The sequence below is a fragment of the Terrapene carolina genome, unplaced genomic scaffold (genome assembly GCF_002925995.2).
Source record: "Terrapene carolina triunguis isolate 2854851 unplaced genomic scaffold, T_m_triunguis-2.0 Scaffold53, whole genome shotgun sequence".
NCBI classification, from domain to species: Eukaryota; Metazoa; Chordata; order Testudines; family Emydidae; genus Terrapene; species Terrapene triunguis.
Window position 1 is genome coordinate 13,665,423 of NW_020664404.1, and position 19,414 is coordinate 13,684,836.

General features: G+C 45.8%; 1 protein-coding gene across 1 annotated transcript in view; it reads left to right on the forward strand.

The window, feature by feature from the left end:
* The first annotated feature begins 212 nt into the window (after positions 1 to 212).
* The window catches only part of LOC112109523 (disintegrin and metalloproteinase domain-containing protein 2-like), a 71,477-nt gene continuing 52,275 nt past the window's right edge, over positions 213 to 19,414 (forward strand). The window contains exons 1-6 of the mRNA XM_029912768.1: positions 213 to 261; positions 1,089 to 1,156; positions 3,672 to 3,733; positions 4,290 to 4,368; positions 6,091 to 6,167; positions 6,309 to 6,486. Coding sequence (XP_029768628.1) covers positions 213 to 261; positions 1,089 to 1,156; positions 3,672 to 3,733; positions 4,290 to 4,368; positions 6,091 to 6,167; positions 6,309 to 6,486 — 513 coding nt within the window. The remainder of the gene's footprint in view (positions 262 to 1,088; positions 1,157 to 3,671; positions 3,734 to 4,289; positions 4,369 to 6,090; positions 6,168 to 6,308; positions 6,487 to 19,414) is intronic.

The following is a 19,414-nucleotide window of genomic DNA, read 5'->3' on the forward strand; positions in this document are numbered from 1 at the left end:
CCCCCTCCCAACACCCTTCCACGCTGCTCCCAACCCCCCCACAGTCCCCACCCCCACACTGCCCCACCTGTGTGTGAGGGAGGGGGGCGGGTCCGGGCCGGGGGGGGCGGGGCTCGGTCTGAGTGACGCGCTGCCAGCCGGCTCGAGGCCCCAGGAGGCCGTTTCACCGCCCGACCGTTCCCGGCTCCAACTGGCGCCGCCTACCCCGCACCATGGGACCCGTCCTGGCGCTGCTCCTGGCCCACCTTCTCCCCGCGCTGGGTGAGACCCCCACCACTGCCCCCCGCCCCTCCGGGAGAGCCCCCCATGTCACTGCCCCCCCCGGGGGGAGACGGGTCATGTCACTGCCCCCCCGGGAGAGACCCCCCCTTTGTGTCATCGCCCAGGAGAGACCCTCATGTCACTGCCCCCCTGGGAGAGACCCCCCAGTGTCACTGGCTCCATCACTGACCCCCCTGGGAGAGACCTCCCTCACTGTCCCCCATGTTACTCTTCCCCACCCCGAGGAGAGACTCCCATGTCACTGCTTCCCCCCCCACCCCACCCCCGGCCAGGGAGACACTCCTCATGTTACTGCCCCTGCCAGGGAGAGGCCCCCCTTGTCACTGCCCCTCACCCCTCCGGGAAACATGGCTCATGTCACTTCTCCCCTGGGAGAGACCCACCCCCAGTCACATCCCCCCAGGAGAGACCCCCCTCAGTGACTCCCTGGGAGAGACCTCCCTCACTGTCCCCCCCCTCCCTCTCCCCCCCCCCCCAAGGAGAGAGAGTCCCCCATGCCAATTCTCCCCCATTCCAGGGAAAAGAGACCTACCCTATATCACTGCCCCCCTCCTTCCAGGGAGAGAGATCCCCATTTCACTGCAATGTCTTCTGGCAACTGCCCCCGCTTCAGGGATAGACCCCCTCCCCCCGCGTGTCATTCTGTTTGGGTCGGTGCTGCAAGAGCTCTTCTGGTGTCACTGGCTCCCTGGAGACAGACATCTCCATGCCACTTCACCCCCAGAGACATCAGCTCTGTTCCCATGTCACTGCTCCCTCAAGAGCCACCCTCAGCACTGAGAAGCCTTCTGCTGTCCCTCCTACAGCTCCCCTATCCCTGACCCTCCAGGTGAGAGAAGAAGGGAGAGGCTTGGTGGAGAGCCAGGCCTCTGAGGTAAATGAATCAGGGAGTTGAATCCTGTGAGTCCCAGGCCCTGGCAGATTTTGTTCTCTCACCCAGTGTTCATCATTATGTGTTCCAGGAAAGATCTTTCGTGTTGCATATCTCCAAGCAGTGTAGCGCGACAGGCCTTAATGGAGGTGACACTGTAGAACTGGGAACAGCGAGACAGGGCATGATGGGCCAAGGGCCTGCAGAAAAGGGGAGAGCTAGAAATCAGGACATTGATAAAGCAATTTCACATTTGACACATATTCAGGGAAGGGAGCGAGGCAGTTAGCTAGGTGACGGGAAAAGTTTTAAGCTTACATTTGAAGAAGAAACTTGATTGGATTGGCTCAGAGAGAGAAAGTGCCAGCTAAACAGGCAGCAAAAACAAAAGAGCTTAAAACCTTCCCCCAGTTTCGGCGAATGAAGCGGAAAGAGAGGAAGCCAAGATTAGAGGAGTAGTGTGCGTTTATATGGGGAATAAGGTGGATGTGGACCCAGAGCAGATTGAAGAGAGAGTCAGTCAAGCATGCCAGACACCAAGATGACAGTTTTATATTGCATTCAGAAATGGAGAGGAAGCCATGGCTGGTGATAGAGACGGGAGGATGGATAGGAAGGAACAGTTTAGGCAGATAGTGAAGGGTGATGTATGACAGGGGGAATATTAATAAATATAGTTAGTGAAGATTTTTTCTTCTCTAGGTTCTCAGCGAACATTTCTGCAAATCATGGTTCCATGGTCAATGCCATCATATCAAAATGGAAATCAGGTACTAGTGCTTATAATTAAGAAATTTAATTATTAAAAAAATATGGACTCGTATATAATAATTTTGCTTAGCTGAAGGTACAACTAGAAATCCTTCCGTGCACAAATTCTTGTGGCTTTTATAATTTCTGTGTACCATCATGAAATATTGTACAGTCAACCATCTTGATATACTGATCTAGATATGGCAAAGTGCTCGAGCATTTAAACTTTCAGATTTAAAGGGGAGCTGCAAATCTCTTGTACAACATTTTTTAAAAAGTTTCAGCTTACAAAATCTTACAGGTATTGGCTTGAAATTTACTGGCAGTCTTAGTCTTGTCAAATGCAAAGTAATGCTCAATGAAGGAATAATTTAAACTATTTGCATGTATTGCAGTGTTTTAAATTAATGTAATGTCTCAGGAGAAAGATCCCCGTGGTTCATTGTGACTACCTCATTGAAATCATTTGCTCAGAGTGCAGCTCCGGTCAAAAAAAACAAATAAAGTGTATATAAATAATGGGATAGAAATAATACTGAAAATATTATCCAATTACACAAATTGATAACACACTCTCACCTGGAATATTGCAATCAGTTCTAGACATCTTGTCTCTGAAAAGTGTTACAGAAATAGAAGAGTTCTCGAGTTGGGCAACAAAACAGTTCGACACATGGGAAAATTTCTGTATGAGGAGAGTTCAGTTGAGAAGGAAGAGGAGGAACAAGAGGGGACGATGATGATGATATGTATAAAATAAGAGCAAGCACAATGAAATATTCAATGGAAATGAAAGGCAATATATGTGTGATTGCTGAAAGGAAATAAAAGTTTTATTGGATAACATAATTTTTATAAGGGATATAAACCCTCCTTATTCAGGGTATAATCCAAACACTAATGAAAGGGGATTAGGAATAAATTTAATTTATGAGCAGGTTATTCCATAATGGTCCACTATACTTCTTGTACCTGCCTTTGATATATCTGGTACAAGCTATTGCTGGAAATAGGATAATAGACTAGACTAGTACTGGTCTGAACCATTATGGCAATTCTTATGTAAATAATTTTCACATAATGTTACTTGTTTTTTAAAGTCTAATCATTTTTATTGATGATTGTATTCAATTATTTTTAAATGGTTTTACAGTCACTTTTATGATAGCTGTACATCATGATATTATGAACCCTGGTGGGTTTGTGCTCAGTTGCACTATCAGTATAATTATTTGGCTCCCATGAAAATAACTTCCTATACTGTATCACTTTGTATAGAAATTTTATTGCCACATAAAATATTCTTTTAAATTATATAGTGTACACTGATATGTGATTTTGTCCCCTGTGGTAATTGGAGCAGGATTTCACGTAGTTTATTAATTGTAACTACATATTTTGAATTGTTATATTGTTTTTCCTTTTAACATTTTCTCCTTCTCCTTAGCTGTGGTTGCTTATAGACAAGGAGCTTTTAAAAGGAACATATGATTCAGTTTAAGAAAGAAAAGATTGAGTCACTCTGCACAGCACAGAGCTTTGGAAGGGCACAACACAATATGTTTTGGTAGATGTCAAGAGGGGTCAACCCTGGTCTGGTGTATTTTAATCTCAATTTGTCCATTTCTCTTGAGAAACACTTGCAGTGTACTTTTTCAATAAGCACTTTAAATTTATGTTCATGTTTAGTAGATGCAGAATTATTGAGCTATTTAAAATACTGTGTTAGTAAATCTCTTTTTCTCTGTCATTCTGGATGCGTTAGAACCAGGTGTCCTATGTTATTACAATAGAAGAGAGGTCATATACCCTTCACCTGAAGCAACAGTAAGTGACTGACTTTCTTCCTCACCCTTTGGCTGGGTACTGTGTAATCTGCTATTATAAATGTTTCTAATAAATCCTGTCAGGTATTGGATGACTTGTTTTTAACTTCCCTTTGTTTTCCAGTCTTTGGTTATTATTTTTTGTCTGTAAGAGTCCAAACTTATACTTCTCTATCTTGTTGCTTTAGTCTGTTATTCTTATTATTATGCACTGACAATTGATGAGTAGGAAATACCCTCACAGATCCTTGAGTTTCAAGACTTAAGGAGAAGATTGAGAAGCTGACTGGCAAACAGCAAAAGAACTTGGAATCCTCAGAAGGGTTTGTAGCTGTGTACCTTGAAGGCTGATCATTACTGTCACCCCATCTAACTCAACAATTTTCCAATCGGAAAGAAAACATAAAACATTAAATTGTGACTCAAGAAACTGAACTAAAGGGTGGAAAAAAATCATTGCAGCATGCTGAAATAAGTGTGAGTGCTCTTTAATTTTTCAGGAATGTATAATACTTATTTTGGAATTCAAATTTTTTTCTTTTCTTTTTTTTAAATAGAGTTTTTTTACCCAATAATTTCAGGGTGTATACTTACAGCCAAGAGGGGTCTGTTCATTCTAATTTCCCACATATTAAGGTAAGATTTATTTACTGTGTCTTGCAGGTTTAGCTTTTTCAAAATAGACTCGCTGTTAGAAATACTCTCTGGGGATTTTACTTATATTTTTAAGTATTAAAATGACTCTCCTGTTGGAAAGTACCTTAGACTTTTCTTATTTATTGCTAATCCTGGTATGGGCTTCTTCAATGAAAGGTACAAATATCCATTAGAATTACTAAGAGTAAAAATTATTATTTTCAAATTTAGAACTGTATTAAATTAACAGCCTTATCAAGAAAGCATCTGTGGTAAAGGCACTACAACAGAGTTTTAGAGTGGGATTTTCTAAAGCTGTTAGTGTTGACTTAACTTTGTTCCCATTAAAGTTAGTTGGAGTGGAGTGGAGTGCCAATGCTGAACATTTTTGAAACTCATAAAATCAATAGCATAATTATGAAGATCTCAATTATATGTAAAATCAAAAGAAAAACATAGATGTAAAAGAACTATGGGTTTCTTACAATCCTGAGCATTTCACTATAGATAATATTAGCTTATTATCCATAAACTGTTCTCCCCAGATCCCCAAAGTAGGATTTAATCTGCAGTTAATGGCAATGGCAGATGCTAGTTTCAGAAGAGCAATGCACCCTAAGCTTTTCTCTTTAATATTATCGACAGGCTAACAGTACCTTCTCAAAGTACTTGCTCATAGTATTGGAATATTGGAGAGGAAGGATGGTCCAATGATTAGGGCGCTAGTCTAGGACTTGGCAGACCCAGTTTCAAGTCTCTCCTCAGCACAGGCTTCATGTGTGGCTTTGGGCAGGTTACTTAGTCTCTCTGTGCCTCAATTCTCCATCTGTAAAATGAGGATAATAGAACTTCCTTACCTCATGAGTGTAAGGTGACCAGATAGCAAGTGTGAAAAATCGGGATGGGGGTGGGGAATAATAGGTGCCTATATAAGACAAAGCCCCAAATATCGGGACTGTCCCTATAAAATCGGGACATCTGGTCACCCTACATGAGTGCCATGAAGATAAATACATTGAGATGCTCAGATACTGTGGTGATGGAGGCCATACAAGTACCTAAGATAAATAGATAATAGTACCCGAAGAGTGAAGTTCAGTAGAGGGAACAGTACTGGGTTTACAGTGGCACCGTGGCGTCAGGCCCACACTCAGAAGGGGCCCTGGTGCCTGGACTGTGGCCCTGCCCCTGACTCAGCCTGTGGTCTGCCCCTAGGCTCTGCTCCCACTCAGCCTCTTCCCCCCGAGGCCCCTCCCACTGCTTGTTCTTCTCCACCCCTCCCCTCCCCACTGCTTGCTCCTCTCTGCCCCCCCTCTTTTCTGCTCCCTCCCCTCTGTGTGTGAGTGGTGGGCAGGGCCTTGAGGGAAGATGCAGAGCAGGGCCGGGGCCTTGGAGCAGAGCATGGGCCAAGTGCGGGGTGGGGTCCACAAAAGTTTAATTTGGCCCTGAGAGGGGTACAAAGACAGAAAAGTTGATCATTTGGAGTTTTCCAGTTCACTCATATCTACTCACGTTTACAGACTGTGGGCCCCTTGTCCCCATATACTCTGAATCTTTTCATTGGGAGCATATCCTTTAAAGTTAGAGTGACAACATAACCTACATAATTACGGATGTGCACTGCCTCAACATTTCAATACTAAAATAATTTCCAGCTCTTGGGTGGTGAACTCCCCTTACTGATAAGTAAGCCATTAATTTTTCTTAAATTATTTTTTCTAGCGTGATTGTTTCTACAAAGGATATATTGCAGGTTTTCCAAATTCAGTTGTGACACTCAGCACCTGTTCTGGACTTAGGTAATGACATCACTTTTATTTAAATACAGAAATTAAATAATTCAGAAGGTTTTTTTGCATTTACAGTATCTGTTGCCTTTCAGACTGACTGTGGTTTCATTCAAACTATGTTATAGCTTCACATAATTTTGGCTTTTTCAGAGGGATACTGCAGTTAAAGAATGTCAGCTATGGAATTGAACCTTTGGATTCTACACCTGGATTTCAGCATCTAGTTTATCAAATATGGAATGAAAACATAGAGAGTCTGCTTTTTGTAGAAAATGATTCTGTTATATGGAGTGAAGGGATGACACGAAAGCTGGATACAGGAATAAAAGTAGGTGCTGGTTGGTTTGCTTTGCTGAGAAAATGTTTAATATGTTAGTACAGGGGTCGGCAACGTTTGGCACGCGGCTCGCCAGGGTAAGCACCCTGGCGGGCCGGGCCAGTTTATTTATCTGCTGACGCGGCAGGTTCGGCCGATCGCAGCCACCACTGGCCGCGGTTCGCCATCCTGGGCCAATGGGGGCAGCGGGAAGCGGCACGGGCGAGGGATGTGTTGGTCGCGGCTTCCCGCCGCCCCCATTGGCCCGGGACGGTGAACCGCAGCCAGTGGGGGCCGCGATCGGCCGAACCTGCCGCTTCAGCAGGTAAATAAACTGGCCCGGCCCGCCAGGGTGCTTACCCTGGCGAGCCGCTTGCCAAACGTTGCCGAACCCTGTGTTAGTATCTGATCTACTTTAAAATTACTACACTAAGTATTTTTACCCAAATTCCTTTCTCAGTTACACTTGTACATCCTCAATAAAGTTTGTGGCTTTGCATGGATGTTACTGAGAGCAGAATTTGTTCGTATGTGTTTTGCCTGAAAGATAGGGCAGAGCCACTACACTGTGGTAATTTTGGTTTATTCAGTATGTCTAATACTCAGACACTGGACAACTCAGTTGTGGTAAGAACAATCTTTTACCTCTTCTGGTTGGGTATTGTGATAACACACATTATCTTCCTGGACCGTGGATTGAAGCACGGGGCTGCTACATGGCAAGTAGAAGCCGTTACTTTATTAGGAAAGAAGGTAGCTGGGAAGCAATGATTCTTGGATGCTTGTGGGGATGTGATCCAGTACCCTGAACTGGTTTGGGAGATCATGATGTCTTATGTCACCACCTTGCTCATAGATGTAATATTACTAAAGGGGATATTCCCATCTCGATGAGGAGGGCTTTCTGCACACAAGCCCAATAACAACAGGTGAGACAGCACAGCTGAGGCCTCACATATTGGACTGAGGATTAGACTCCTAAATATCCTCCCTGGATCCTCAATCTAACATTCAGCACCTGACATAGCTCTGGGCTCCTGAAAATTGGTAGTTCTAGATTTAAATAGCGAGTCTAAGTATATAAGTACAAATGTAGACAGTCTCCTTTGATAATTTTGGATCTCTACCTACCACTTTCACTTCTCAACATCAATGCCCCTACACGACTGGTTAGGAGAAGGGTTTTCAGCCATGCCCTCAGAGAACCACATAGCTTTGTCTCTTCAGACCTTTTTATGTGCTGATCCAAATTACTAGGTCAAATTGGGAACTAAGATGAGAAATTAAATGATGCTGGTGCCAGTGACTTGACAGTCCAGTGTGCAGGGCAGGACACCTAACTATCCCACCAGAGAGAGAGTTGTGGATCTAGGCCAGATGGGATGTGTGGATTCCGCACAGAAGTTTAGTGTTTAAGGTCTTGACCTCACATAATTTTCCTTTGGGCAGGGGAGACCAGTTCAAGTAATCTTTGAACAAATTTGGCTCCAAAATGTCAGATTTTCATGTACATGTTGCTGTACATGTTGCTTCCGTAACTTTGGTTCAGAGGTTTTACTAATAGTGGAGAGTGAATGTCATTATCAAAGAGATTCTCAGCTGCGAGATCACTTATTAATTTAATTTTTCCCATTACTATTCTCCTTTTTAAAAATTCTAGTAACTAAGGCCTGGTCTACACTAGGCTTTTATGTCCAATTTAGCGCCGTTACATCGAATTAACCCTGCACCCGTCCACACCACGAAGCTATTTAGTTCGACATAGAGCTCTCTTAAATTCGACTTCTGAACTCCTCCCCAACGAGAGGAGTAGCGCTAAATTCGAAATGGCCATATCGAATTAGGCTAGGTGTGGATGGAAATCGACGCTAATAGCTCCGGGAGCTATCCCACAGTGCACCACTCTGTTGACGCTCTGGACAGCAGTCCGAGCTCGGATGCTCTGACCAGCCACACAGGAAAAGCCCCGGGAAAATTTGAATTCCCTTTCCTGTCTGGGCAGTTTGAATCTCATTTCCTGTTTGGACATCGTGGCGAGCTCAGCAGCACTGGCAATGATGCAGAGCTCTCCAGCAGAGATGGCCGTGCAATCTAATAGAAAGAGGGCCCCAGCATGGACTGATCGTGAAGTCTTGGATCTCATCGCTGTGTGGGGCGATGAGTCTGTGCTTTCAGAGCTGCGCTCCAAAAGAAGGAATGCTAAGATCTATGAGAAGATCTCAAAAGCCATGGCAGAGAGAGGATACAGCCGGGATGCAACGCAGTGCCGCGTGAAAATCAAGGAGCTGAGACAAGGCTACCAAAAAACCAAAGAGGCAAACGGACGCTCCGGATCCAAGCCCCACACATCACGTTTCTACGAGGCACTGCATTCCATCCTAGGTGCGGCCGCCACCACTACCCCACCACTGACCGTGGACTCTGAGGATGGGATATTGTCCGCGGCCGGTTCCTCGTCGGACATGTTAGTGGACGGGGAAGATGAAGAAGGAGATGAGGAGGACGAGGCAGTCGACAGCACTGGCACCGCTGATTTCCCCGACAGCCAGGATCTCTTCATCACCCTTACCGAGATCCCCTACCAACCGTCCCCAGCCGTTAGCCCGGACACAGAATCAGGGGAAGGATCAAGCAGTAAGTGCTTTAAACATCTAAACATTTATTTTTAACAGAACTGGAATATTTATAATATTAACAATGTGTTTTTCATGAAGTGATTTAAACATCTAAACTTTTATGTACAACAGAACTGGAATATTTATAATATTAACAGTGGGTTTTTCATGATTTCTTTGCCTTAGGCGCTTAACTATTTAGTCCCAACTATTTAAAAAAAATCAAACAATGTCCGGTTTTTCATGATTCTCCAGCCAAAGACGCTCCACTCTTTACTTCCTGCCAGTGCAGCTACACCAAAATACGGTCTATATGGCCGGGGATAGACGCGAAATCCTCATGGGAGAACTCTACGTAGGTCTCATGGAGGTACTTTTCCAGCCTGTTCATCAGGTTCCTGGGTAGGGCGATCTTATTTGGTCCCCCATGGTACGAGACGTTTCCCTGCCACGACACAATCAAGTATTCTGGGATCATCGCACAGCAGAGCATGGCAGCATACGGCCCTGGTTTTTGCATGCTTTCCCTAAGCATGCGTTCCTTCTCGCTGTCCGAGATCCTCATGAGGGTGATGTCGCTCATGATGCCCTGCTTTGAATTAGGGAGGGGAATGTTAGTATTGGGACTGCTTTACAGCCACGCGGTGGAGGGAGAGGGGCAGCATACAGGGATCTTTCCCTGGGACAGCCGCGAGTGGGTGAGACAGGGGCAGAGTTCATGCTAGCCTGATTGCTGCCAGCAGAGACTGGCATTGCTTTCAGTGTGAAAGGAGGCCAGTGCAACTATTAAAGTTTTAAGCAGCCACAAGTCTACGGCTTACCATGTTTGCCTGCTACAGAAGTTCAGGTGTCCTGCCCCGCTTCTCAGATCGGCAGTGCAAGACCCCAGGCACTGAAGGCGAGGGCCGAAAATTCGACCTTGTCCTGAGTGCGCATGTGAGAGGTGCAGTGCATGGTCTTGTTCACAGAGAAAGACTATGTTCTTTGTTCACAACAAAATTTATCTGTCTCAGGAATTCACTCCCTTTTTCCCATTCTCACAGACACATCTGCGACTGTCTCCCAACCCAGCCTGGCATCACACTCCCAGAGGCTAGCGGAGATTAGGCGGAGGAAGAAGAAGACGCGTGAGGACATGTTCTCAGAACTAATGGGCTGCTCCCGAGCCCAGGCAGCCCAGCAGACACAGTGGAGGGAGAACTTGTCCCAAATGCACCGAGCAATCATGGAACGGGAGGAGAGGTGGCGTCAAGAGGACCAGCAGGCGACTCAAACGCTGCTTGGACTAATGAGGGAGCAAACGGACACGCTCCGGCGCCTTGTGGATGTTCTGCAAGACCGGAGGCAGGAGGACAGAGCCCCGCTGCAGTCTATCTCTAACTGCCCTCTCCCGCCACCAAGTCCCACACCCCCCTCACCCAAAGTCCAAAGAAGGAGGGGCGGCAAGGGCCGTTAAAACTTTCAGTCAACCCCTGCAGACTGCTCAAAATTTGAAAAGTCCTTTCCTACCCACCTCACACAAGTTTCCCCCCCCCCCCCCGTTTCATGTGTGGTTCATAATAAAATATTCGTTTCTGTTAATTACTGTTTCCATGATTTTCTTTTGGAGGAGAGTCTGTCTGAAGGGGGGGAAGGTGCTTGGTAATTGGACAGGACAGTCACCTTTAGCAGGGTACAGAGGCGGGGGCAGGTCCAGCATCAGGACACATACACAGTGCAGTCACTAGTTACCCTGGTCAGTCTGGGAGGTGGTTTTCATGTTCTGTGGGGGAGAGGGGGGTTGCTCTGTGACTTTGTGGCGGGGGAGGGCAGTTACTGATCTTATGGAGCGGTCCTTATCCTGGATCACAGAGCCACGCAGCAGGGGATCTGTAACCCTCCTCCCACTGCCAGAAAGTCACCTAGCTGACACATACACGCAGTCCCGCCCAGGAGTGCTGGCAGGCTCCGTTGAAACAACCAGTCCACCACTGTGGAGCCTGTCATTCCTGGAGTTTAGAAGCATCATTTGCATCAGAACACTAAACCCGCCCCCCGCCACAGTCTGCGTCCCCGGTTTAAAACATTCCCGCGAAAACAGTAATAAAGACAACGGTGTTCATTAACAAAACAGAACAGATTTTATTTTTTGGGAAGGGGGTGAAAGGGGTATGTAGCTGGAGAGGATAATCAACATAAACTGGGTAAAGAAACGGGGGCAGGTTCAGCTTCTGTGTCCACAAACTTAACAGTCACTGGTTACCCTGCTCAGTCAGGAACCTAGCTTTCAAAGCCTCCCGGATGCACAGCGCGTCCCGCTGGGATCTTCTGATTGCCCGGCTGTCTGGCTGGGCGTAATCAGCAGCCAGGCTATTTGCCTCAACCTCCCACCCCGCCATAAAGGTCTCCCCCTTGCTCTCACAGAGATTGTGGAGCACACAGCAAGCTGCTATAACAATGGGGATATTGGTTTCGCTGAGATCACAGCGAGTCAGTAAGCTTCTCCATCTCCCCTTGAGACGGCCAAAAGCACACTCCACCACCATTCTGCACTTGCTCAGATGGTAGTTGAAGAGTTCTTTTTCAGTGTCCAGGGTGCCTGTATAGGGCTTCGTGAGCCGGGGCATTAGCGGGTAGGCTGGGTCCCCGAGGATCACTATAGGCATCTCCACATCCCCAACAGTTATTTTGTGGTCCGGGAAGTAAATACCTTCCTGCAGCCGTCTAAACAGACCAGAGTTCCTGAAAACACGAGCGTCATGAACCTTGCCCGGCCATCCGACGTTGATGTTGGTAAAACATCCCCTATGGTCCACCAGTGCTTGCAGCACCATTGAAAAGTAGCCCTTTCGGTTAATGTACTGGCTGGCCTGGTGGTCCGGTCCCAGGATAGGGATGTGAGTTCCATCTATAGCCCCACCGCAGTTTGGGAATCCCATCGCGGCGAAGCCATCTATGATGACCTGCACGTTTCCAAGGGTCACTACCTTTGAGAGCAGTACCTTAACGATTGCGTTGGCTACTTGCATCACAACAACCCCCACGGTAGATTTGCCCACACCAAAGTGGTTCGCGACTGACCGGTAGCTGTCCGGCGTTGCAAGCTTCCAGAGGGCTATGGCCACTCGCTTCTGGACAGTCAGGGCTGCTCGCATCCGGGTGTCATTGCGCTTCAGGGCAGGGGACAGCAACTCACAAAATTCCAGGAAAGTGCCCTTCCGCATGCGAAAGTTTCGCAGCCACTGGGATTCATCCCAGACCTGCAGCACTATGCGGTCCCACCAGTCCGTGCTTGTTTCCCGGGCCCAGAATCGCCGTTCCACAGCATCAACATGACCCATTGCCACCGTGATGTCCTGGGCGCTGGGTCTCGTGGTTTCTGACAGCTCTGTGCTACTCTCCGACTTCAGGCCCTCACGGCGTTGCCGTAGTCTCCTCGCCTGATTTCTCTGCATCTGCCTCAGGGAAAGGTGTATGATAAGCTGCGAGGCGTTGAGAACGGCCACAACTGCAGCGATGGTCGCAGCGGGATCCATGCTCGCAGTGCTGTGGCGTCCGCGCTGTCACTGATCAGAAAAGTGCGCGAACTGATTTCCCACCGGCGCTTTCAGGGAGGGAGGGAGGTCGGTAGTGACGGACGGATGACGACAGTTACCCAAAAGCACCCTCTACACATTTTTTTTACCCAGAAGGCATTGGCGGCTCGACCCAGAATTCCAATGGGCAGCGGGGACTGCGGGAACTGTGGGATAGCTGCCCACAGTGCACCGCTTCCAATGTCGACGCTTGCCCCGTTAGTGTGGACTCACAAAGTCGAATTACTGTCCTTAGTGTGGACACACACGTTCGACTTTGTAATATCGATTCCACATATTCGATTTAAGTGAAATCGAACTACCCTCATAGTGTAGACATACCCTAAGTGAAGTCCAACTCTGTTGATGATTTTAGAATCGTATACATTCCTTAATTTGTGACTTCTAAGAAGTCCAGGGCTATTTCCACAGATTGATTTAATTGTTTCTGAATTGTACTAATTAAGCTTGGGCATTCACTATTCTTGTTTTGTGACTTCTGCTCTCTGTGTCTCATTTACACTGCTAGTAATGAGCACAAGAGGTATAATGTAGAAGAAATTCCTTAATATACTTTTTTCCTTAAGGCAAAACAGAATTTCCTCAGATACTCCAGATATCTGGAAATGCATGTGATTTTGGACAAGGCTCTGGTAAGTCTAAACTAATTAATCATTTATATTTTCCTATAGTATTGTCTTAATTTTTATTGCAAAAGCTGATTCCAGCTCTAGAAACTTCCTCTCTTTCTCTACCGCATATAGTAGGAGCATGCACACTTTACAAAATGTAGATGTGGCTTCTCCCTTACCCCCACTGATGTCTTAACCATTTTGATTAATCCTATGGCAGATTCAAAAACTGATGCATATTTATGACTGTCTAAGGTTAATGTCCCAAGGTTGCCCCCTTGCAGAGAGAGCAGGCACCTCACTTAACTGCTATATTGTTCTCTGGGCAGCCCCAGCCCTGTGGTCTGGTTCTGGGGTCTGGGTACAACCTTCTGGCTGTGCCTTTAGTGAGTCCGTCCCCTTTCAGGGGATATAAAACAATCCAAACAAAGGAAAATATTTACCTGCCCCCCCTTCCTTGTGCAGGGAAGCAGTCTTTCAGGCAGTTTCAGTTCCCAGTCCTCAGTGCAAATAAAGGTCAGGGCCAATGTTTCCTCTAAGTTTTTCCATCCATGTGTGGAATAAATTTTATTATGTGCACCAAGGTGCATCAACAAAAAACCTAGATATAATATATATTTTTTAAAAGTTACCACAGGGATAATTACTCCAGCCAGGACAGGTTAGGCATTTTAGAACTCAATTTAAGTGTAAGAGGGAAATAAAAATTATGAAATGCATAGACCAGTCAAAAACTCTGCGGAGATGGGGTACATGGGCAGGAGAGAGACAGAGACAGAAATCGTGTGAGTGGCTGCTGGGGAAGTCTTAGAGACCCTGCGCTGTCCCTTTAAGGCCCACTCACTCACTCGCCCGGAAAGCTAGTTCAGACCTCCGACCACAGCAACTCTCTCCTGCTCGAGTCCTGAGCCCTGTCCCCTCTCCCCTGCTCTGTGGAGATGGGGGATCAGGGGGCGGGGACACTGTGATAACACCCTCTCCTCCCCGCCACTCTGCACAGCCAGCAGGAGGGTCACAGGAGCAGCTGAAGGAGCAACGTGGATGCAAAGCAACAGGGGGGAGGGGCACCTGAACACATGCTGCTGGATGTGCGCGGCTCTGCTAATCAAGTGCCCGGCACTTGAATCACTCCTGGGCGGCTGTCCAACTGTGCAGCTTAGAGGGAACACAGGTCAGGGCTTAATCCTCGGGGGAATTTCAACAAAGAAAATCAGCCCAACCTGTCTCCTTTCTCAGCGGGTTTAGGCAGGCAGCATTCACAAACTACGGGTCAGTTAGTGACACAGGGCCTCCAGTCTGGGTGCCGGAGCCAAGGCCTGCTTGCTTCTGAGTGCCACTGCAACTGCATGGAGTTCCTCTCTTTCAAGGGCTTGTCTCCAGGCCTGACGAGCCTCACAGGTGCACAGGTTGGGGCTGATTGTGACCACAGGAGTTCCTTTAACACTTGCTTGGCTTGTGGCCTGGTGTGTATGTCATCTGCCCCACCACAGTGCCACAGTACTTTTAACCCCAGCAACAGACATTTAATGGCATCCTCCATGCTTTAGAGAACTATTGGGTAGTTCCCCTTTTAGAAGTTAAATACTGTTGTGGTGGGGTTCTTTGGTGTTTTCCTCCCTATGAGGATGAAACACCATAACAGAGGCTCAAACTCTGTGTATACCCCAAATAAAAAAAAAATCTGTAAGAGAACCAAAAAATGCCACCATGGCTAAACACCAGAGTAAGAGATGCCAGGTCACCAGGGCCATTGTTTCTCCCCACCTCTAAAGCATGTGCTGCCATACCCAGTCTTTTCAAGGAGATTTATTTCTTTAAACAGAGATTATCAAGCGAACAGAAAATAGTCTTAACTCCATCCTTGGCCCCAGGTTTCAGGGCCACCCTTCCCAGGGGTCTCTGGCACCCCAGCTCCTGGTAGCCTCCCAGCGTCAGTCAGCTCTGCTCCTCTTGGGAGCAGCAGCTGCATGGCTGCTTCTCTGAGTCCTGATCCCTCCCACTCCAGTGTGGCTTTTTCTCCCCAGGGCTCAGCCTGTTTCAGTCCTTCCTCCTTCCAGGTGCCTATTAGCATAGCAGCCCTTTATAGGCCGAGGTGTAGCCCAGCCCTCTTTAACTAGCTGGATTGGGCTCACCTGCTGTAGTCCAGGGGAGCTGGGCTCAGTCTATCCACAAAGACAGGCAGTTACAGACACAAAGACATCTTTAGAAAAGAACATAAACTCTGGCAAGTCAAGTGTAAAAATATAATTCGGCAGGCCAAAAAAGAATTTGAAGAGCAATTAGCAAAAAACACAAAAACTAACAGCATTTTTTTTCAAGTACATCAGAAGCAGGAAGCCTGCTCAATAATCAGTGGGGCCATTGGATGATTGAGGTGCTAAAGGAGCACTCAAGGAAGAGGGAGGGAAAGCTCAGTGGTTTGAGCATTGGCCCGCTAAACCCAGGGTTGTGAGTTCAATCCTTGAGGGGGCCACTTGGGGATCTGGGGCAAAATCAGTATTTGGTCCTGCTAGTGAAGGCAGGGGGCTGGACTCGATGACCTTTCAAGGTCCCTTCCAGTTCTAGGAGATGGGATATCTCCATTAATTTATTTTTTTGGGGGGAGGGATAGCTCAGTGGTTTGAGCATTGGCCTGCTAAACCCAGGGTTGTGAGTTCAATCCTTGAGGGGGCCATTTAGGGAACTGGGGTAAAAATCTGTCTGGGGATTGGTCCTGCTTTGAGCAGGGGGTTGGACTAGATGACCTCCTGAGGTCTCTTCTAACCCTGGTATTCTATGATTCTAAGACAAGGCAGTTGCAGAGAAGCTAAATGGATTCTTTACATCCGTCTTCACTGCAGAGGATGTGAGAGAGATTCCCACATCTGAGCCATTCCTTTTAGGGGATAAATAGAGGACGTTTGGGAACAAATTGATAAATTAAACAGTAATAAGTCACCAGGGCCAGATGGTATTCACCCAAGAGTTCTGAAAGAACTCATATATGAAATTGCAGAACTACTAAATGTGGTATGTAACCTGTTGTTTAAATCTGCTTCTGTACCAGATGACTCACAGATAGGCTTACTGGCCTGTAATTGCCTAACTTCAGTATGAGGTAAACTGGCTGAAACTATTGTTAAGAACAGAATTATCAGACACCTAGATGAACACAATATGTTGGTGAAGAGTCAACACTGCTTTTGTAGAGGAAAATCATGCCTCATCAATCTATCAGAATTCTTTGAGGGAGTCAAAAAGCATGTGGACATGGGTGATCCAGTCATTATAGTGTACTTGAACTTTCAGAAAGCCTTTGACAAGGTCTCTCACCAAAGGCTTTTAAGCAAAGTAGGCAGTCTTGGGATAAGAGGGTCCTCTCATGGATCAGTTAACTGGTTAAAAGATAGAAAACATAGGTAAGAATAAATGGTCAGTTTTCACAGTGGAGAGAGGTAAATAGCACGCTCGCCCAAGGATCTGTGCTGGGTACAGTGCTGTTCAGCATATTTATAAATGATCTGGAAAAAGGGGTAAATAGTGAGGTGGCAAAGTTTGCAGACTATATTAAATTACTCAAGATAGTTAAGTCGAAAGCTGACTGTGAAGAGTTACAAATGAATCTCACAAAACTGGGAGGATGGGCAACAAAATGGCAGAAGAAATTCAATGTTGATAAATACAAAGGAATGCACATTGGAAAACATAATCCCAACTACACATACAATATGATAGCATCTAAATTAGTTGTTACCACTCAAGAAAGAGAACTTGGAGTCCTTGTGGATAGTTTTCTGATAACGTCTGCTCAATGTGCAGCAGCAGTCAAAAAAGCTAACAATTTTAGGAACCATTAGAAAAGGGACAATAAGACAGAAAATATCCTAACGCCACTATATAAATCCATGGTACGCCCACACCTGGAATACTGTGTGCAGTTTTGCTTGCCCTGTCTCAAAAAAGATATATTAGAATTGGAAAAAGTACAGAGAAGGGCAACAAAAATGATTAGGGGAATGGAACAGCTTCCATATGCGAGAGATTAAAAAGACTGGAACTCTTCAGCTTGAAAAAGAGACAACTGAGGGGAGATATAATAGAGATCTATAAAATCATGAATGATCTGGAGAAAGTGAATAAAGAAGTGTTATTTACTCTTCACATAACACAAGAACCCAGGGTCACCCAATGAAATTATTAGGCAGTCTATTTAAAACAAACATAAGGAAGTACTTCACACAATGCACAGTCAATCTGTAGAACTCATTGTGAAGGGATGTTGTGGAGGCCAAAAGTATAACTTGGTTAAAAAAGAATTAGGTAAGTTCCTGGAGGATAGGTCCATCAATTAGCCCAGATGGTCATTGACACAACCCCATGCTCTGGATGTCCATAAACCTCTGATTGCCAGAAGCTGGGACTGGATGACAGGGGATGGATCACTCGATAAATTGTCCTGTTCTGTTCATTCCCTCTGAAGCATCTGGCACCGGCCACTTCTGAAATACAGGATACTGGGCTAGCTGGACCATTGGTCTGACACATTATGGCCATTCTCATGTTCTTATGATGGCTGCTTTGTCTATTCCACCAAATGATCTAGGAGAAGATGGGAGGATATGACATGAAGAAAAACAGATAAAGTTTCTCTGAGAAGTGGGTGAGAATATTTTACATAAGAACATAAGAATGGCCATACTGGGTCAGACCAAAGGTCCATCAAGCCTAGTATCCTGTCCTCTGACAGTGGCCAATGGCAGGTGCCCCAAAGGGAATGAACAGACAGTTTATCATCAAGTGATCCATGCCCTGTCACCCAATCCCAGCTTCTGGCAAACAGAGGCTAGGGATGCCATTCCTGCCCATCCTGGCTAATAGCCATTGATGGACCTATCTTCCATGAATCTATCTAGCTCCCTTTTGAACCCCGTTATAGTATTGGCCTTCACAACACCCTCTGGCAAGGAGTTCCAGAGGTTGACAGTGCGTTGCGTGAAAAAATACTTTCTTGTGTTTGTTTTAAACCTGCTACCTATTAATTTCATCTGGTGGCCCCTTGTTCTTGTATTACGAGAAGGAGTAAATAACACTTCCTTATTTACTTTCTCTATACTGCTCATGATTTTATAGACCTCTGTCATATCCCCTCCTTAGTCGCCTCTTTTCCAAGTTGAAATGCTCCAGTTTTATTAATCTCTCCTCATACGGAAGCCGTTCTATACCCCTAATAATTTTTGTTACCCTTTTCTGAACCTTTTCCAATTCCAATGTATCTTTTTTGAGATCGGGTGACCACATCTGCACGCAGTATTCAAGGTGTGGGCGTACCATGGATTTATATAGAGGCAATATGATATTTTCTGTCTTATTATCTATCCCTTTCTTGAGGATTCCCAACATTCTGTTCGCTTTTTTGACTGCCGCTGCACATTGAGTGGATGATTTCAGAGAACTATCCACAATGACTCCAAGATCTCTTTCTTGAGTGGTAACAGCTAATTTAGACCCCATCATTGTATACGTATAGTTAGGATTATGTTTTCCAATGTGCATTACTTTGCATTTAGCAACATTAAATGTCATCTGCCATTTTGTTGCCCAGTCACCCAGTTTTGTGAGATCCTTTTGTAGCTCTTCGCAGTCTGCCTGGGGCTTAACTATCTTGAGTAGTTTTGTATCATCTGCAAATTTTGCCACCTCACTGTTTACCCCTTTTTCCAGATGGTTTATGAATATGTTAAATAGGACTGGGCCCAGTACAGACCCCTGGGAAACACCACTATTTACCTCTCTCCATTCTGAAAACTGACCATTTATTCCTACCCTTTTTTTCCTATCTTTTAACCAGTTACCAATCCATGAGAGAACCTTCCCTCTTATCCCATGACTACTTATTTTGCTTAAGAGCCTTTGGTGAAGGCTTTCTGAAAATCTCAATACACTATATCCACTGGATCTCCTTTGTCCGCATGCTTGTTGACCCCCTCAAAGAATTCTAGTAGATTGGTGAGGCATGATTTCCCTTTACAAAAACCATGTTGACTATTTCCCAACAAATTATGTTAATCTATGTGTCTGACAGTTTTGTTCTTTACGATAGTTTCAACCAATTTTCCCGGTACTGAAGTGAGGCTTACTGGCCTGTAGTTGCCAGGGTCAC